The sequence below is a fragment of the Euleptes europaea genome, chromosome 4 (genome assembly GCF_029931775.1).
Source record: "Euleptes europaea isolate rEulEur1 chromosome 4, rEulEur1.hap1, whole genome shotgun sequence".
In the NCBI taxonomy this organism is placed as follows: Eukaryota; Metazoa; Chordata; class Lepidosauria; order Squamata; family Sphaerodactylidae; genus Euleptes; species Euleptes europaea.
Window position 1 is genome coordinate 37,236,632 of NC_079315.1, and position 22,125 is coordinate 37,258,756.

General features: G+C 40.4%; 1 protein-coding gene across 1 annotated transcript in view; it reads right to left on the reverse strand.

Annotated features, from left to right (window-relative positions):
• The window catches only part of ADAMTSL1 (ADAMTS like 1), a 553,327-nt gene that overhangs the window by 133,096 nt on the left and 398,106 nt on the right, over nt 1–22,125 (reverse strand). The window contains exon 14 of the mRNA XM_056848970.1: nt 18,141–18,225. Within this exon, the coding sequence (XP_056704948.1) occupies nt 18,141–18,225 (85 nt within the window). The remainder of the gene's footprint in view (nt 1–18,140; nt 18,226–22,125) is intronic.

Sequence of the window (22,125 nt, forward strand, 5' to 3'; positions counted from 1 at the left end):
TGTTGAAGGCTTTCACGGTCAGAGTTCATTGGTTTTTGTAGGTTATCCGGGCTGTGTAACCGTGGTCTTGGTATTTTCTTTCCTGACGTTTCGCCCGCAGCAGTGGCAGGCATCTTCAGAGGAGTAACACTGAAGGACAGTTCACAAGAAAATACCTTGAGTAAAAACCATCCTCCACTTGGTCAGGGGGTACCTCTGAAATAGCCCCTTTGGCAAGTAGTTCAGAAATCTCTTGCAATATCTCAGGAGAGTTATGTGATGGTACATGTAACGGAGGACCACAAGCAGGGGTGTTATAACATTCAAGAAAATAACCATATTTTATTACTGAAACAACCCAAGAATGTTTAGTAACAGCTGCACACAAGGTGATACAACCATGTAAACTTCCAAAAAACATAAACTCAGATCCTTGGGGCACACTGATGGCTAATCATGCCGTGGATTTTTAAAAAAGACACCCTATTAGGAGAGGGGTGATCAGACTTTCCCCCCGAAACCTTTTCTACTCCTGATAAGCATAATAGGGCTTTTGTTGAGACTGATAGTGGTAAGGAGTGGAGTGGTACCTGTAGCCCCTTTTGTAATATGACGTACTCTGCTTAGATTGGTATTTTGGCTTCCCAGTCAAGGAAGTCTGCTGGGTTACCCCTAAGGATTTGGTCATAACCCTTTTCCTCTTAAACTTGTGCAGGGAGTCATCAGTTGACACGTGGAACAAAGCCTTTTCATCGAAGGCTACGTCTGTAAGGTCCGAGTTCACCTGTTAAATCCCAATCACCAAATGTCCAGACAGAGTAGTCTAAGAAGCTAGTTTATTCAGGAAGCAGGAGGTGAGTAGCAGAAATTTACAGGGAAAGGTACGAGGACTCTAATGGGGGGGGGGAAAGAGCAGGTTGGAACATATACAGAAAACCAAAGGCACAGTTGGATCCCAGGCCAAGCCTGGTTCTCATGATAGATTACAGTTATCACGCAAACAGAGACATAACAACCTTCTGAGCTACACAACCTTGGAGGCCAGCTGCACTCCCAAGCCTGGAGCTCACAATGTCCTTGAGACGTGACCTGGCTTCAGGAGGCAGGTTTGAAGACCGTAACCAGGAGTGGCACCTGAGCAGAACACCAGACGCCATAGTCTTGCTGGTGGCGTCTGCAGAGTGATGGGCAACATACAATTGGTGGCAGCCCAGCCGATAGCCTTCAGCCTGTATTGCTCTACCTACTAACATTTTATTATCAGGGAGGGAGTTGATAAGTTGGGAGAATTTATCCCAGAGCAAAATCTGGTATCTAGCCATTAAGGCAGCATGGCTAGAAACATGAAGGTCAAGATATCCTGCAGAGTAAATTTTTTTCTGCCAACAAGATCTAATTTCCTGCCCTCCTTATCCAAGAGGGCACAGTGTGGGCAAGGTTTACCTTCGGCAGGTAACATTTCTGCTAAATAATTATTTTGAGAGAGGAACTGGCTATCCTGGTCCTGAACCTTGTACAAATTCTCCACCTTACGAGGCACAGGTGGATAAGAAGCAGGCTTAGCCCAATTATTCACAGCTATTTTTCTAATGCCCTTAACTATGGGAATCTGCACTGGAGCAGTTTCGCAGCACAGAGTACATCCATTATAGGGTCGGCTTCCTCCGGTTCTGAGGGAGCCACTACCATGCCCAACGCTGTCCCCATTCGCACCAGTTGCTCATTATAGGCTGTGATGTCCTCAGTGGGGGATCCTGGTGAGGGATCCCCCCAGGACGTGATCAGGCAACAGCAATGAAGTAGTGTCCGAGTCCTTGTCCAAGTCCTTGAAGTGATTGTTGGAGCCGGACTCAACTTCGTTGGAGTCAGCGACAGATCATTGAGATCGAACTCAGGTTGTGAGCAGAGCTTGGACTGCAGTACTGCAGCTTACGACTCTGTGCCACGGGGCTCTTAGATTAGAATATTAGTAGGATATTAAGAATATACTCATTTTCACTACATTCCTTGGAATATAAAGATGTTTGTAAAAGGAAATATTATAAGTGTATGCATTAGCTAAAATAGCTGAATCTTATATTGACTGTTCAGTATATTGTTTAGTCAGCAGATAGCTTTGCTGGAAGAGGAACTCCTTATATGGGAGTATGCAGAAAGTGTTCAGCTAAAGTTGAACTGCAGTAGTATAACTCTTGGAGTGGAAACCATGTTATGTAATAGATATTAGACAGTATAAATATACGGAGGGAAAGGCTAGAAAGTTAGATCTCTCTTAAGTCTTTGGACTAAGACGATCTCAAAAGAGATTGGCTTTGGTATGTATGAACTTACTTATACGCTATTCTAGATAGTGTGAATCAGACTCTTTTAACTAAATCAGACTTCTTTAACTGTTATATTTTAAGTATTGGATTTTAAAACTAAATAGTATGTAGAACTTGCTTGTATTCTTGTATACACTTTTAACACCTTTAAGACTTTGTAATACTTGCATATACACATATATTACATCAGGGGTGGGGAATGTCTGGCCCCCCTGTGGCTGCTCGTGCAGCGGGTGCTTGCTTGCTTGCTGGGGGGGGCAGGGGAGAAGCTACGAAGGTTTCTCCCCATTGTGCTTGCATGAGTGTGTGTGTGTGGGGGGGGGAGAAGCTGGGGAGGTTTGCACATGTGTGTGAGGGGGAGAAGCTGGGAACCCCTCTCTCTCTTTCTCTGCCTCTCTCTCTTTCCTTCCCTTCCTTTTTCCTTCTTTCCCTCCGTCCCTCCCCTTCCTTCTCTGCACAGCCTCTGCTAGGGTTGCCAACCTCCAGGTGGTGGCTAGAGACCTGGCAACCCTAGCCTCTTCCCCCTCTGCGGGAGACCTATGCCTGGTATGGCCCCCGAATGATGTTATAAATGTACAAATGGCCCTTGGCAGGAAAAAGGTTCCCCACCCCTGTATTACATTGAAGCTATTCAATAAAAAGACCTACTTGCATAACTAAATTAAGTTGAGTCCTGCTTAGTAGGTGACTAACAGAATAAGATAACATACCACTTCTCAGGAAGGGGTCAAGTCTAAGAGCATAGTCAACTGAAAGGCACTGACCCGCTTCACGTTCAAAACTCCACATGCTTACTGGGAGAGGAAAAAAGAGAAATGTATAACTTGTAAGGAAACTCTTCCAGAGCCTGCTTCTTAAACTATACTTTATTCATTACTAATCATTTCACCGTGCACAGCAATTCATAACCAAAATTCAGGAAATAACATCAGGAAGTTATATTTTTCTGCTTCCTAAACAGATATTTTGAATGTAGAGTTATGAGCCTAGAAGGATAGGTTTATGCTATGTAATAACGTGCTTCAAATGCATAAAGGGAGCTGGTTGGAGCTGAGAGCAATAAAACATACAAGGTTGCCATTAGAAAGTCAACATTTACTAATAGCTACCATATTTTCAAATTTGGCAATAGTGTTGTTTCGTACTGTTTAAGAAAGAACAGAAATGTACCACAGTTATTTCACATACAATTCCAAGTCAGCCATCAAGTCAGAGTTACCCTTTCAAATTACTGTGCGTTATTTTGTCCATAGCATCCAAAGCAAAAGAACAATAAATGCAATGCGACCTTTTTGATATAAACATACATTGCATCTTTTTGGCTTATGCTGTTTATTTGTAGCATAAGGGTATTCCAGTTTTGTACCATTATTACAATCAAGACAGTAACAAAAGGATAAACCAGATTTAACACCTGCAATTAGAATTGTAGCCAATGCTTAAGACAAAAAAACCCTGAAAGAAGTTAGAAGATAGAATGCCTGCCCCTAACAAGTGTGTATTGCCCTTCTTTACCTTACCCATTTTATTTCATAGATTATTAGCTCATTCCTGACCTCCGAGGATGAAAGTCCTCAGGAGGCCAGGAAGGGGCTGCGCTGGCGTTGGGCCCCCCTGCGCCAGGGCTACTTACGCCTCTGTGAGTGGCCCCAATGCTAGCGGGGAGGCCCAGATGCCAGCCTCCCAGCCCTGCCACAGCAGCGCCACCCAGGGACACTGGCTGGGCCTTCCACCGGCGTCCCAGTAGTGCGGTGGCGTTCTGGTGGGCGTCCCGGCATCCCAGGGGACATCCCTGGGGAGTGCCAGGGTGCAGAGCTGCCTGTAGGCAGCTTCCTTTCCCCGTTCAGCTGGAACACCAGCATTTAGAATGGTGTTGCTGCAACTGCTTTTTAGCAGGCGCAGCATCACTGTCCTCTATGGGGCGAAAAGCCCCATTTTTACAAAAACAAAGCATGTAAAAGACTTTTTTTAACCTTTCGGCAGCCGTGAAACAGCTTTGGAGACGCCATGGTGGTGCTTCAGCAATGCTATCCCCACCGCCAAAAGGTTACGAATGGGCTGTAAGTGGCAAAAAAAACAACCTCTCACCTTTAATATATTATGCAATGATGTCCTTCAAGATTTACATACACACATTCATTCACAGTTTCTGAAACACAACAAGAGACGACGAAGACCTTTCTTACTTTCTTATCTTACTGTTCTTTTGACTCAAAGGTCTTGAACAGATCCATATCCAACCCTCTTACAGGCAATCACCACACAGGCAATCACCGCAGCTAAATATTTAGCAACTGCTAAAGTAGTTTCCTGATCCTCCTTTACAAGGAAAAACTGGATGGTTTTTTGAGATGGTAAATTCACATAACCTATTAAAAGGGAGGACAAATACTTTTATCTCAAATCAGACCAGATTTCACACTCCAACAAAATATGTTCTAAGGTCTCAAGCTGACCAGATCCACATTTACAAACTCTGACTAACTAAGCTATGCCTGCGGATTGGCCTTCTAGTATGGCTGAGGAAAAAAAACATTTAACCAAGCGAGCATAAATGCTCTTCTACAACAAGGGATCGTTAGATCTTTTAGGTAGCTCAGAATACCAGAAGAGAAAGGATATTGGTGAGCATGCACACTGTGCCCTCAATAAGATACTTATTCTATCCAAATTTAGTAACGAAGGTTTTATTTGTTTTAAGGTGTCCATATCTTTGTTATTGATCACCTTCCATGGCCCCATATAAGGGTCTTTCAGAATAAGATTCAAAAGATGACCAAGACCTAATTAATCTCCCTTTGGAGAATGCAGTCTAAAAACTCTACTTAGGCCATTTTCCTTTTTGTTTATTAGCTAAAGTTTCATTTAGTTTAACAGGGTTGATAGACAAAATGGATTACTATATGTTTATTTGGAGTTGACAAAGTTCAGTAGGGTTAATGGCATTTTCTTATTTCAGCCATCCTCAGGAATGCTGAGATATGCTTACAGTGCAGTCATGAGGAGAGTAACTTCCTTCTAAGCCCATTTACTTCAATGGACTTAGAAGGGTACAGCTCTGCTTAGAATTGTACTGTTATTCATGCTTCCCAATGGGAAACTGAGTAAGTTTGGGAGTTGACCCAGACAGACAATAGCTAAGGTCAAATTAGTTACTACATGCAGTTGCATATAATGCCCCGTGTCCAACATGCTTTTAACCAAAAGCAACTTAAGAGACTATAAATTAAAGCAAAAGAGTCACAAGGAGTGAAGAGCTGCTTAACTCTTTCCTTTTCAGCCATTTTCTCCATCCAGAATCTTACTCTCTTAGCTGTTTTTCAATACATGGGAAAAAGACAGTAAGTTTAGAAATGCTGAGCAAGAACATCATTTAGATAATGCCAGTGGAGAAGTCCCTTCCACCCATGCGGTCAGAAGCAATTGTATTAATAGTTATTATGAAATACAAATAATAATAATAATCAAAGCTCTTAAGTGATGCTGCTTTTTCCAATTTATTCTTGAATGCATCAAAAAACTAGGGGAATAAACAAGCCCCTAGCATTCTGTAAAGTTTAACAGCAATAACAGGATTGCAAGAAGCATTTGCTAACTGTAGGCCTTTGGAGGACAGAGAGTCCTTCAGGATATAATACGGCGAAAGGAAACCAAGGGAAGCACTCAATTAGCCCTGAACAGAAAATCTGAATTATAGTGTCCCCTGGAGCTGGAATGTACTAAACACACCCAGTATCAAACTGCTCATGAGCAGTCCCCTCTTCCATAGATAAAAAGTTTGAATGTTGGTGTGAATTGTGCCTATGTTTTCCCCAACTGCAGGATCTTTAAATGCCCTTCCTGGATTTAATTTTATGTGACAATTATCACAAAGGCTGCTTACCACATTATGGAATTCCTTCAACAATAAAATTTCTGTTACTGCAACTTCTGCTAACAAGAGCTTGTCTATAAAGCTAGCACATAGCCTCACTAACAATGAATATGCAAACAGAACACATACCCAGCTTGGCCTTGAGCATATATGAGTATCCTAAAGGAGATGTTCACAACCATTATTTAAAGTAGGATCTTGGCATCATTTGAACTGAAAGTATATTTCTTGAATAGGCTTCTTGTGCTTGCCATTATATAAATATTGCCATTACACTAAGAAGAATTGAAGAAAGCATGCAGCCGCGACTTACTGGGGCCTCCCCATTGCGGCCAGCTGGGCGGCAGCTCCGCTTCGAAATGGAGCTTCCTGGGGCGAGCGGCTTGCTGCTCTTGCCGTCGCCGTGCGTTTGGGCGATTCCTGCCTGCCCCCTTATGTCTTGCAGCCTATGGCTGCACTGGGGGCAGGCTGCTTAAGACGCGGGGCATCGAGGTGTGATGACGCAGGCACATCACACATCGAGGTGTGATGACGGTGTCACCCCACCACCTTCGCTTATATAAGGAGACTTCACCTGGTCGCTGGGCTTGTTGTTTCCCGGTGACGATGGAACCCATCACCCGATGCCTGGATTCCTATGCCATGCCAGTGCTCCATCTGTTGTAATCAATAAAGCTGTGGTCTTTGTTATCCCAATACATTGTTGTGTGTGTATTTATTCTCCCTCCATTTCCTGGCGGGGCCGCTTTGCCTGTGGGGCCGCAAAGGCTTTTTTGTAATTGTCAGGATCTTGGGGTTGGTAAACGTAGTTAGGCCTTAGGCGCTTGCTTCCCAAGTGAAAAACAAGTCTTTTCAGATCCAAACAAAACAGTATTCTTTAATATGTAATAGCAACCTGACAAGAATAGAAACCTGAAGAACTGTCCTTGGTAATTTCAAACTTACATTACTCTGAGGCTTTTCTGCCTGCGTTCCCAGGGGGAGGGGAATCTCTTCTTCCCTGCACTCCAACATAGCAGCTCCCTTCGTGGACTCCTTTGAGACAGGCTGTAGTCAGGTTGCTGGGGCCTAGCTATCTCCACAGCTATTCTGCCCTCCCTGGTCTACAGTGTCCTCAACTCCTCAGGCACCTTCCACATCCTAAGGGATTTCTCTGCTGTGGTTATCTAGATTTCAGCTCTGCCTTTGGAAGTCCTCCAGAACTCTTCCTCTGAATCTCCCTTCTCAGTTTTTGTGTTTGAGTCCTCAGTCTACATATGGATTGAAGAGGAGCTGAAACCTCTACCTTTTGATTGGCTCTTAACCAAGTCTGCTAAGGGCCAATCAGATGGCTATATTGTCCCTGCTGCCTGATTGGTTTCTTATCCAGCTAAGGACCAATACCACAGCTCTATTTTCCCCTCCATCTTCTTTGATAGATTAACTTTGAAGGTAAAGGTTCCCTGTGCAAGCACCGGGTCATTCCTGACCCATGGGGTGACGTCACATCCAGACGTTTCCTAGGCAGACTTTGTTTACGGGGTGGTTTGCCATTGCCTTTCCCAGTCGTCTTCCCTTTACCCCCAGCAAGCTGGGTACTCATTTGACTGACCTCGGAAGGATGGAAGGCTGAGTCAACCTTGAGCCGGCTACCTGAAACCAAGATTAACTTTACACGCCCTTAATTTGCATGATTGTTGTTTTTCCTTACACAACGAAACATTAAATTCATTCTAATACACATACATGGCTATTTACAACCACAAATATACAAATATGTATGAGGTTATTGATTTCCTCACAGTAACCCTTTTCAGTTTTGACCTTCTTTATACTGGATTCCTGGAATGCAAAGGATATTATAGAGTCTGGCTGTGGTAGAGTATACACGAGGCCTGTACAACATACGTCTCTGAGTTGAACGCAGCCTGGTAATTTACTAGGGTTTTGATAAACTGCCTAGAACTTAGAAAATGAAAGGGGGTGATCAAATGTCTGGCCTGTTACAATACATCACTGGTTGACTAGGCTAGACCTAATACACAAGTTTAAACAATACTATATTCTGGGTTCCTGCACCTTCTATAGCACCCACCAGTTTAAACAATCCGAAGCAGATGGTACATTCCTTAACAGGATCATACCACCCAAGAATGCCAGGATCATGTTTTGATACTGCCTCACATAAAAACCTCCCTGCAGGTCAGAACATAGTTCCTTTGTTGCATAAGCCCAAAGTTCATCTAGCCAAACATTCTGATTCTAGCCGCCACAGAAAACAAACAAATGATGTTTCCATTTTGCTAGCTTGGCCAACATATCCTCCATGAATCTGCATCATCTTTTTTTTAACAGCAACCCACACAAGTGGCCACTGCCATATTTTAGTGTAATTAATTCCTTTTGAGCCTTGTGAAATGAAGCATTTCTTTTTGTCTATCCTGACCATGCTGCTGATCAGATTCATTGGATAAATGTACCATTTAACATTGTGTGTGTGTGAGAGAGAGAAAAATATTGCATTTATCACTTTCACAACAATGCTCATTGTTTTATCATTCTCTATCCCACCCCTCCAGCAGTTGATGTCTGTCACAGAATATTTTGATTAAAAGGTCTTTGAGATAAATATAGCCATCTCAACAATTCTGAGTTGGAAAATGAGTTCATTTGTACCAAACAATTCAATAAAAAACCCCAAACACAATCCAGAAAGTTGCTATACACAAGTACAATCAATAGCATGGCATTCATTATGGATTATGAGGGATCCTCTCCTTTAACAGCAATGTCTCCCATGAACTGCCAAAAGGCTTGTTATCCTTGGGATGTATCCTAGAGGACATTGCCAGATAAACTGAGATACGTCTCTCTGGATCATGGCCAATCCAAGAAAAACGACACATAGTCTTTCCTTTTGAAGTGAGGTTTTTGCCCAATTGTTTTATAAACTCCGCTTTCTTCAGACAGGAAGGTCTGAGTTCTTTTAACTTATAAAAATGAACATGCTTCAGATTCAACATGTTTGTAGTTAAAAATATGGTTCCTCAGATAAAGATCATCTCATTTATAAAAGAACCATAATGGACTCTGTTTTAAAAGGATATTAGTGGTGAGAATGTCCACGTTTTGTTTTGGCACAGAACAATCACATTCACTTATCTTTAAAATCCTCTAGAGCAAAGCAGAGCAGTACAGACTCAAAGTTTTGGGAAAGTACAGACAAGAAAAACTGACAAACTAAAAAGAAACAAACGCAAATGCTGATCCAATGCCCTATTTGTTAAGAATTTTTCCCAATTGTTTCACTGGGCAATGGACCACAACTAGAAATTACACATATAAAACAGGTTGCGAGAATGCAGAATGAAAACTAGAGGCAGCTAAGAACATTTAAACAACATCCAAAGAACATCTATCTCACATCAGATCCCCAGAGAGCTGCTGTACCCGCCCCCCAGATGCTTTGGCTAACTCCAAGCAGGCACTCTGCTTTCCCTTTTCTATCTCTTCCATCATCTAAAATTGTACTTTCTTTTCACACACATACCAACTGCCCACTCATTTTAGTTAGGTGTGTCACCTGCTCCAACTCTTGGTGGCTGCTTGACCAGATTCATTAAAGTCCCCTGAGGGGATATCCACACTAACTCAGAAACATAACCGTTCCTTTTGTCATATGCAAAAGTGATGAGATAGACCTCAGTGATCAGAACCCTAGTTTGTTATAATGCTATATGATTATAATTTAAATCACTGCAAAAAAGAAAAGAAAAAGCCTGGGTTTTGGGGATTTGCAATGATGACCCTATAGCCCAAATTACAGGAGGGTGAGTATGAGCTGAGTGCGCAGTGTATTTTTACAAAACCTTCTAATGCTGTGGTTTTCAAAATATAGTTTTCAGAAATATTGAAACCTATCAGTGATCAACAATGGTACCAACAGGAGAAAGATGTCTGTGTAAAAATGGTGAAAGTGAGAGGATCTTTTGCTCTAGTAGTAGCCTTGGGAAAAGCTTCTTTCTGAAAGCTCTGTGTGCCAATGCACCGTAGAATGGGGTAGGGGCACCCAACCTTCACAGACAAAAAGGTGGCAGGGCTGCTGTAGAAAGTGGAGCCCCTTTATCTTTATCTTTTTGGAAAGGCACATGAGCACTCCTGCAATATACAAAAACCATTTCTGTGTGTCAAAAAGAAACAAAATATTTTTTGATAACCTCACAGGCATGGTAGATAGAAGCTAGGCATCTATCACATTAACATTGGGGCAGGGGGAGATTTAGAATATTACTAGGTATACCCCAAGATCCAAACCAGGCTTGATGATAAACATGCAGGTGCCACCAAAAATAAAAGCTGCCTATTTTGTTCTCTTGTACAACTCTTTGCACTTCTAGAACTTAATTGTGTCCTGATATGTTTTGTTTTTCTCTGCCCCCTGCCAAGCAATGAGGACGAGGAGAGTAAGGAAATGCAGAATGCTGTGACATCAGGACAGAGTTTAAATACTACTAAATATCATGGAGAGTAGGAGAGAGTTAGAAGCCACGGATGACAGTTGTTGGTGACAGCCATTCATCTAGAAGAGAAGAAAAATAGGGCTACATCAAGAAACATGTTGGCAAACCAAAAAGGAAAAAAGATGCAAGGTGACTGGTGAAAGCTTTATTGTCAGCTACAACCCCTACATCAAGGGTGTTGAACTCAATTGTTACAAGGGCCAGATATGACATAAATGTCACTTGATTGGGCTGGGCCATGTCTCACCAGCCCAGATTGAAATTGGGAGGGGTGGCTGCCTCGGCTGGCTCACGGGGCGGATAAAATACTTCCAGCAGAAAATCTGAAGAAAGTACATGCAAAAGCCTGGCTTAACCTTTAGCAGGGCTTTCTGGGTGATGTTCAGTCCAGTGGCCTTTCCATAGATATGTCAATCCCTGTGAGTTGTGCTCAAATAGATGCATGCCAGGAATTTCCGTTATTGAATAAGCCCTGTCACTTATTTGATGCCATCTGGAAAAAGGCACTATACAAGGCTGCCCTCTCTCCCCGCTGTTGTTTAACTTGGCTATGGAAGTGTTGGCAAATAAGATACGATCGAATCCACTTATTAAAGGTCTGAAATATGAAGATCAGGAATACAAAATAAGAAGTTATGCTGACAATGTGGTGCTAATCTGTCAAAGCCCAAAGACTTCACTGCAAGAAATTAAACATCAGATCGATTTATTTAGCTACTTTTCCGGATATAAACTTAAACAAAAAACTAACATGATCTTATACAACGTCCCAAGAGAAGAAAAACAAGAAATAAAAAAAAATATTACAATGTTCATTAGCCAAAAAAAGTGTCAAATATCTTGGAATAGAGATTCCTTTGGTGGGTGATGCACTGTATAACCTGAATTACAAAGTCCTATGGGACAAAATTGAAAAAGACTTGGAAAGGTGGAACAGACTGCAAATATCCTGGCTTGGTTGGATTGCAACTATTAAGATGAATGTGCTGTCGAGAATGAACTTTCTATTCCAGACATTGCCAATCTCTATAAGTGCATCAATCATTAAAAAGTGGCAACAACGAACAAATAAATTTGATTGGAAAGGGAATAAACCCAGGATCAGATTTACTGTACTGCAAGATGGAAAAAAAAGGGGTGGATTGGCATTACCGAATCTTAAATTATACCACCAAGTGGCTTCCCTAGTAGCTCTATCTGACTGGATATTGTTCCCAGAAGATAGTAAGATTAGACTAGAAAAAGCTGGAATGAATCAAGGTTTTCACCATTCTTTGTAGAAAAAGAAAACCAAGGCTGCACACTCGATAGTTTATGAAGGAAAATTAGGAAGACATCTTTTGAAGATATGGGACTCTTTAAAATTGATCCTAAGCTCTTTTCCACCAATCCTAATGTCACCGACAGAAGCATATATGGGCTATGCCAATAGGAAGAAAAATGACTATTTAACTTATCGAGATATATTGAAAAGAAACGGCCAAGTAAGACTCTACAAGAACTTCAGAGTGAAAACATAAATATCACATGGTTCGCTTACCACCAGGTAGTTCACGGTTTAAGAAGTGACTGTCAAAGTGAAGGTAATATTAGGAAATTAACGGAGTTTGAACAAATCATAACGAAATCACAAGATCATTTGCTAACAAAATTATATCAACTTTTGTTGTCTTGAGAAACTGCCCCGGAACAAGTCAAAACATGTATGATCAAATGGATGCAGAATTTCGACAAGATGATTCCTATGAAAGCTTGGGAAAAATTATGGACAACTGAAATAAAATTGTCTTCTTCTCAACTCATAAGAGAAAACTGGTATAACTTGTTTTACAGATGGTACTTGGCACCGAAAGGTCTTCAAAGGATGTATAAAGCAAATCAGATCTTAAGGGGCTGGATCCGGCCTGTAGGCATTATGTTTTACACCTCTGTCCTACATGTTTCGCTATTAAAGCTTCCTCGGGGGGGGGGTGTCAGAGGTTTTTTTGCTTTCCACAACTGCTGACATCCATTCATTTGCCATCACATCAAGTTTGGCCTCAGGATGCTAAGAAAAATTGTGAAACCGTAAGCTGCCGCTAACAAGTGACCCAGTCCAGGAACAAACAAATGTGTATTGATCACAGCAAAAGCATTTCCTGTAATGTGGTGTGGAATGCAATGGCAGGGAATGATAAATATGGGATTATATATATATATATATATATATATATATATATATATATATATATATATATATATATATATATATATATATATATATATATTAATGTTTTGTGATAATCAAGAAATACTCACTTTTGTAAAAATGTTGTAAATTATATAGTTATTTCCTTATCTCTGAAAATGTATCCCCTTTGACACTTCCAGCCCAAAATCTGAAGAAAGTACATCCAAAAGCCTGGCTTAACCTTTAGCAGTGCTTTCTGGTTGATGTCCAGTCCAGTGGCCTTTCCACAGATATGTCAATTCCTGTGAGTTGTGCTCAAATAGATGCATGCCAGGAATTTCCATTATTGAATCAGCCCTGTCACTTATCCAATGCCATCTGGTATCCAGATATCACATTTGCCCTCTCTTGTTTTTCTGTTTTTATGGCTCACACCAGGTTATTTATTGTAAAATGTTAAAAGCTGGCTATCATGTTAACATGCAAAAGTGTTTTCCAAGAGTTACAAAGTTTAAACACCTTCCCCCCTCTCCTGCAAACTGTCCAACAAAACAAATCAGATGAAAACTAATACAGCCCATTCTTTTCTTCGTTTTGATTGGTCCCTCTGATTCAAACTTATATAATGGGCTATTCAATCAGGCACAATGAAAAAGTGGTACATAAAATATGAAACAGAGGACATTAATTATTCTCCTTTTCATACTGTTTTTTTTAAACATGAGTGTGATCAAATAGCAAGAAATGTAACTAGGAAGCAGGAACTTAGTGTATTTTACACAGTGGTAAATTAATGCTTTATTCTTATAATCACACTTTGAACTAAGGGGGGTAGAATCTCAGAGAGCATTATTTTTAATCAAAACTCTCTCTCTCTCTTTGTATTTCCTCAATAAGTTTGATATTTTTTCTGTCTTTTATAGTCACTAGAATATCACCCCCCACCAATCTAATCAGTAGCAGATGTATATCTGGGCTCAAACGTTAGAGTCCCTTGGCTGTGACAGACTGCCTATTGCATTGGCATGCAGTCCACACTTAAGATCATATTAGTGAATCAAGTAGCACATAGTTCTCACTGAAACTTCAACTCATATGCATGTGTTTGTCTATATTGCCCTCCATGACATTTGATCAAAAAGTCTATTGACTGATTAACTTGATTGACGGATTACTTTTCATGTTAGTGAATCAAATAGCACATCGTTTTCATTGAAACCTAAACTTTTATGCATTTGTTTGTCTGTATTGCCCCCCAAATGACATTTGATCAAAAAGTCTATCGACTGATTAATAAATGAAAAGAACTAAGATATGGGATTTCTTTTTTAGACATGCTTTAATCATCACTCAAAATGGTCCCACAGTAGGCTATTAAGATCTTGATAATCCAGAGCTCAAAAGAGGTTTTAATAAGAATCTTGAACATAGAGCTCTGAATCCTGAACATGGAGCTCTGTCTCATTTCTAAGAGTGAGTGGCAATAAAAGCTGGCCCTAAATTCAGCTGTTTTACCCAAAGATCATATTCCTTATCATTCACATATGGTTCTGTTCCTCTTGGAATCCTAGAAGGGAGTTAAAAGGTGATAACAATTAATCTTCTAACAAAGAACCTTTAATCCGTAACACTCCAAAATATTAGGTAAAGGTAAAGGTAGTCCTCTGAGCAAGCACTGGGTCATTACTAACCCATGGCATGACATCACATCATGACGTTTACTAGGCAGGCTATGTGTACAGGGTGGTTTGCCATTGCCTTCCCCAGTTATCTACACTTTACCCCTAGCAAGCTGAGTGCTCATTTTTCGGACCTCGGAAGGATGAGTCAACGATTCCCATTTTACAGATGGGGAAATTACTTTTGCAAAGGGAACAATTATATTGAGTAACGATTTTTTTTTTTAGCCTTTTCTGCTTTCCAGTCTAAAGTCTCCTATTTTTATCCCATGGATCTTATGATTTTGGCATTTTATCAAAATATTTTATAATTGTATTCTATATTTTCTATATTATCCCAGAGCTCCTGCAAAAATCCAGGCATATTTCCATTTACAAATCTCTTCCATTAACATTTGAAAGGGAACACAATAACTCCACAAAGCAGATTAGGCATTTTCTAGTGCAATGTCAAAATTAATTATCAACACTGAGATCTAGTCTTCTGTCAATAAGGTTATGATCAGGCCTGCTTCTGGAACTGTGGCTCCTTCTGGTTTAATTTTTCAGTACTTTCCACCAGAAATGTGGGTTATATTTCAAAGCATCCCATTCCAGTGTAAGCAATGTGATCCCTATTTGACACACATGTTGACAATACTTATAAGTTAATAGGTAATTATAATTTGTTAAATACATATTTAGAAAAGTGGTTTAATGGTGGTGAAAAAACTGCAAGAATCCACAAATTGAGCATCCAAATCTAAAATAAATAAAAACAGATTCAGTTGTGTTTCTGGCACTTAAAGAATTAAATGTAAATATGAAATATATAACAGCACTGAGCCATATAACTTCATCATAACATTCAACAGCTGACAATTCATACAAAAACACATGTATTTACATACTATACATATAAAATATACACATAGATTAACTAGAGTATAATATTGTATATTCCTTACTGTATATTCCACTACTGGAATTATTATAACCCACTTGATTACAGGTCACCCACACCAGTGTTTGATTCTATTGTATCAAAAACAAGCTTTATGAGACAAAAAACACTGGGGAGGGGCCATGGCTCAGTGGAAGAGCTTTTTGCTTCGCATGCAGAAGGTCCCAGGCTCAATCCTTGGCATCTCCAGCTAAAAGGACCAGGCAGTAGATGATGTCTAAGTAGTAGACAGTACTGACTGTTATGTACCAATGGCCTAATTCAGTAAAAGGCAGCTCCATATGTTCTATATGTGTTCATATGATTTAGCTAAAATAAAAAACCACGCATTTCATCTCCTTGGAAATTTTATTACAATTAAGGCTACACATGTTTTTATATCACATTTCTTCATGCTTCACCTTGTACAATAATTACAGAATCATTTTTGATATGGTACCAACACTGGATTTACACATAACACAGAAATGGTCCATACAGGACCTAGGAATTACATGTGCACCTTCTAGCGTATTGTTAAGGAGGACCCCATGCATCTCCTCCAGTGTGAGATGCACCTGCTGCAGAAGCAGATACAAAAAGAAAAACAATTAAAGTACCTGATTTATATTGTGATTCTAATCAGAGTTATACCCCTCTAAATCCATTGAAGTCAATGGGCTTAGAAGGATGTAACTTTGCTTAGGAGTGTACTGTCAATCACACTTCCTCTCCCCACCTCCATCTGTGTAACACCTGAAGCCTTCTTAAAGCCTTCACTCAGGGTTGCCAACTTTATCTTGGGAAACGTCTAGAGATTTGGGGGTGGTGCCTATGGATGATGGAGTTTGGGGAAGGGAGAGAGCTTGGGGAGGGGGGTGATGCCATAGAGTCCACTCTCCAAAGCTGCCATTTCCTACAGGGGAACTTATCTCTGAAGTCTGAAGACATGTAACGCCTGCAGGATTTCAGACCCCAGCTGGAGGCTGGCAGCCTTACCTTCATACTTACACTCCATTTACACAGTAACTCCCTTTTGATGTGTATTTCGTTAAGCAGAAGATTGTACTTATTTAATGCATTACAAAATATAACTCAATTTCATCAGAATTACTGGTATTTTTTAAAGGTTGCCCATTGTCTCACATTTACTGATGCATAAATACTGCCAGAGTACATACATACTTCCTTACAGCTGGGGAAAAAACACCCTTCAAACTAATTTGCAGCTTTAACTGACTTTCCTGAACAACTTACACATGTTGCAACAGACTGAATTTCCTTTTGCCATTCTTGGAATGAAAGATCTGACCCCATGAGGAAATCTTAAGGCACTCATTTTTTTGTAACTTTCTTTATCTCACTTGTAATACTTCAGTCTGGTTTAGACGCTATGAATAGCAACAAACAACACATGGAGATGCATAAAAATCATAAATTTATTCTTTAGACTGACACCCATTCCTATTCTTTAGACTGACACTCATTCCTATTCAAGCCCCTTCCCTTCATACAACCCATTCACTACCATGCCAAGAAATAGTTTTTTATGTGGTTTCGTATTGCTTTATAGGGAACTCAGAAATCAAATAAAGGTAATATTATTCAAACTCTTCAACTTGCTGCATAAAATGGTGCCTCTTGTCCAAAGACAGGCATAATTCTTCCTGTTTGAGCGAGACACTAAAACATTTCAACAGTTGATCAGAAAAAAGATTTCTAATCATCAGTGGAGTAAAATTTTGAAAGTTTCCTGGAATAGTCATGGAAGCTAAGGACCTCATTGGTTTTAAAACTGAGCTGGACAAATTTATGGGGTGTACTATATGATGCATTTAACTCTGATGGCTCAGTAGTGACCTGTTACAGCAAGGAAATACTTCTTCCTCCCAAGATTTCCACATTAGAAAGAAAGAAAGAAAGAAAGAAAGAAAGAAAGAAAGAAAGAAAGAAAGAAAGAAAGAAAGAAAGAAAGAAAGAAAGAAAGAAAGAAAGAAAGAAAGAAAGAAAGACTTTACAAATGGTTGCTTAACAGGCATTTTCTGAAGTCAATTTATTGTGGTATAGGCATCTTGGAGATGCAGGTAACTCATAACGCAATAGCCTCTGTTCACTTGCTGAGCGGTAAGAAACTCACTACAATGATTGGCATTCCTGCAGCCCTTGCAACAACTATATTGGCTCTTAGCTAGCCTAGGACAGAAGCCTTCTCTCTGAAGTGGCAACCTTTGATATGCAGCTACCTTTAAACAAGTGTACAGTTATATGACAGATGGTACAACCTCAGCAAGTGAGCTTTTGAACTGCCTCTGATTCACTAATTTCCATTAATCAAAATAAACACATCCCACCAGCAGGCACAGAACCACTTCAGCTACAGGAGGAAAGGCAGAATGAGTTGATTAGAAACCACAGCGGTTGGAAACAGAGAGGGTCATAAAAGCCAGGCCTCAGTGAATCACCATGTCCACTCGCACAGCTACACCAGGTTTACTGAAGGCCAGCTCTTCACAGAAGACACAAATGCTTCCAGGTTGGCAGGGCTATGGGATGTATCAAAATATCCTAAATTCAATGGAATTTAAAGCTGTTCAAGAATGTAAGAGTAGGCCGCATAGGCAAAATATTATGCTAATGCTTCGCTTGAATACCAACCCTATTACAGTTTCAAGAAATGACATTTTAAAACTTACGTTGGTTCTTCTGATACCACTGATCCTTCTTCCAGTTCCTGGGCTTGCTTGTACCATGGTAGTTTAGCTTCAACAGGAAGCTTCTCTGGTGAAACAACAAGAAGAAAACAGAAAAGGTGTAATACCTTGAAGGATTGCTGTAAAATAATCTTATTTTGTGAATTATTGATTTTATACCAGGAAAATATCATTAATTATGATGATGGGGGTGCATATAGAGAGAGCTTGTATATAAAAAGAGGGGGAGGGGCTTGTATATTGGAAGGAACATTTGAGAGGAGTGTCTCAATGTGCTGTGCTCAATTCACCATTGTGGTACATGTGCTCCATGATGTGGAGCTGATGCATCTCCTCATGGAAGAGATATAAAAGTTCCCCTTCTACCACCCCCACCCTCACACAAATGGGGTGTGTGTGTGTATGTGTGTAAAGCACAGTCATGTCCACCTCATAATGAGCAGGATGGTCTAAATCCAGATTTGTGGACTTTCATATCCCCACACGGGTTGGTCGAAGGTAAAAATAAAAAAGGAGGGCCTAATATACACCCTTAACTTTTACAGCCTGAAAATGTTATACTAAACTCCACTTTGATGGCTTATTATGACATAGAAGGAAACCCAGATGTGATCAGTGATATTTCGAGAAACAAAAGAATACTAAAATATTTCAGCAGTGCCCTTTCACTGAGACCTTATCAGTTCATCAACTATGTGGATTCAGAGTATGAGCTGAATACTTTTCCTGTCACTTTTGATATAGAACAGTACGGTTCTGCATTCCCCCTCTCTGAAATCGGTCCCAAATATATACATTCAAAGTATCTTATATAAAAAAACACAGTCTAAGAGCCAAACGATGCTCTCATGGGAACATAAATCTGGATTAGGCTGGAGGAAGCAAGAACAAACTAGACCTGTATTGATCCTTTAAGGCTAAGAAGAAAAAGACAAGAACATCCAATTACAATCTATAACAATTTGACCAATACATATTACCTTCAGCACAGGATGCTAAAGTGTTACCTGGATTTTTGACTAGCTTTTTGCCAGAAAAAAAATGCTACTGAATATAATTAAGCTTTTGCCCCCTGAACTTCATGAACCAGCATGAGTTGATTCAACAAATTCAAATCAGATTGATTCCAATGGTGTGTCTTTAGGATTAGGGTTAGGGCTGGGATCCAAAGGAGTGCATATGGAATGCTGTGCCATGTAGTAGGGCTTTTCTGGGGCTTCCCCAGAAGGTCCCCATCCTGCTGGAGACCTTCAAACTGCCCTCAAAATCACAAAATCCTGAAAGCAAGATTCAATGCAGCAGAAGGGAATAAAGCAATAAGTGAACACCAGCAACAGTCCTATGCACACATCAAGGGCCTTCTATGTGCACACAGAGTGAAGCGGGGAAGCTGCAGGCTGGCCAGTTTTTATAAATAGCGAAATACTCAATATGTCTATTTACTCTATTGAGGTACACTGTATGGATTGTTGCCAGCTAATGCAGCGAATTAAAGCTGTAATTTTTCTTCAGCCTCTTAGTTACCTACTAATCATACATACCACCCTTCTGCCAATGGACTCAGTACAGTTTGCAATTTAAATAATGTCTTACAGTCTAAAAAATGTTATACACAAAGAGAGAACAAGCCTTAGGGCTTCCATTAGGTAAAGAAAATGTACCACCCCACAACATAGCGTGATATTTATGCAAAATAAACAAAATTGTATATTTGGTACATGTCATTTTTTTTTAAAAGGCCTTGAAATATCAGTTTCAGTTCTGGCAAATCATAGCAACTATAGCCGGTAATCTTATTTCACATCTCCTACAATGAATTTTCCTGGAGTAAACTTATGGGCAGGAGGAGTGAAGGAGGAGGAACAGAGATATTATACCCACATCTCCCCAAATTACTTGGCAGATTTCTACTCAAGTATACATAGTGGTCCCATTTGATGGCACGTATGTGGCAACATAGCTTTTAGCTTAAACTATATTTTACCACTTTCATTAACCAAACTACGTAAAGAGATATTTCTGTTTATACACCGTAAACTTCTTTTTATGAGTATGGAAAGTCAGGCCTTGCTGCTTTTCTTTCGCCCTTTTAAAGAAATTGTACAGCCTTGTAAAAAAGAAACAGATGGTGCTCTCCTGCACAGATGGCTGTGGAGTGCCTTTTTAAAAAATTGCATTTGCGCACTGGAGTGATTAGTGGAGACAGGCTAAGTCCAATTCTGTTTACAAATTGTAGCTGTTACTACTGCATTACGAGTGTTGACTCGATGCTGCCAATCTTTAAAGGTCCTAGGAAGTGTATTTGCAGCATGGTACAAATTGAGGCTAATTCTCCTTACATCCCTGCAGGACTGGCTGAACTAAAGAGGCAGAGTAGGCAGGTTCCAGGAGAGGAAAAGACTGCAGGATTTTGGACTGAGAAAAGTTTAGGAAGAAGAGAAACTTGACTTTAGATTTCCAGAAATGGCTTAGAAAGACGGCAGCTAATGAGAAGATGTGGTTAGTCTGAAGGGTTGGATCAGAAAGCTGATAATTTTAAGATTTAGATTCTGCCTACCTGTTAACACAGCATTGTATGGTGGGGTTTGCAAATAAGAAGAGAGAATTGTATATATTGCTCATTTTATTTCCCTTTGCTCAGTAGTTTTTGCTCAACTACATCAATGACTGCAAATACAAGGAAAGGTTATTGTGTTATTGTGGTCTGTCTGTTATTGTGGCCTGTCTGAAACCACATAAAAGCCTAAGTTAGCCTACACTTACCCAGGTACAAAGAGAAGGTGGGGGTAATGCCTTCCTGGATACGAATTACTGTAACAAGCAAAATTCCAAGTTTCCCTATGTACAAGATAATCTGAGGCAAATTACCAGGAAAAGCCTCTAAATTTGAAGTGTCTTTTAAGAGACAAAAACCAGAGAGTTTAACTTCCAGAAGACGTAACTGGATTTTTCTAACAGCAGGGGTAGTCACAGAGGTAAAAAGAATCCTGTTTGTGTTGTGTCTAAAAAAGATGGAGACATCAAATTCTCATTAGATCTTTAGCAGGTTAAAACTCGAGAAAGCTGGTTAAACTCCACATTGCCTACATAGTAGAATGTGAGGCCCATTTTGCCACGAGTTGTACCATAGGGGTGTGCACCAATTTTTTCACTAATTTTTGGGTTTGGGTTTATTAAACCTGAAAATTTTCAAAAAATCCAGAAAACCTGGATTTTTTTTTGATTTTTTCAGGTTAATAAACTCAAACCCAAAAAAATATCCGAACCCGAAATATGGGATTTTCAGATCCATGCCGCCCCCTTCTCTAGACTCTGGAGAAGGGCGCGGTGGGGTTTTGTTTCGATCTGCGCTGCTGGCCTTCTCTGGACTCTGGAGAAGAGGGAAGCATGGATTTCTTTCAGATCCTCACTACCTACCTTCCCCGAAGTCCAGAGAAGGTGGCCAGCATGGATCTGCAGCCCAGCACTTAGCTCCCCCTCCCCTGCAGCCTCCAATCACGGAGGACGCAGGAGAGGGGGAGCTAAGCCCTGGGATACAACCCAGTGCTTAGATCCCACCCTCTGCATCCTCCAATTATGGAGGATGCAAGGGAGGGGAAGCTAAGTTTTGGGAAGCAGCCTATTGCTTTGATCTTGTCCCCTGCAGTCTCTGATCACAGATCCCATTCCATTCTGCTGCCCTGTCGTCAGTTTAGGCTCCCAGCCAGCCTCGTCATCAATTTAGCTTTGGTGCGGCAGCAGACTCCAGGTAAGTGAGAGGAGAGGTTAAAAAATGGTGGCAGGGCCATAGCGGCCCCAAATAATGCCGAATAAATTTGGCATTATCCAGGACCTGCTTTTTTGGCTCCCTTTTATTGCCACTATTTTTTTCTGTTTAAAACCCACCCGAAAAATACAGAAAAGTTCAGCACAGAACTTCACCCACCCGAAAAATACAGAAAAGTTCAGTTGCTCTGACTCCCCAGAA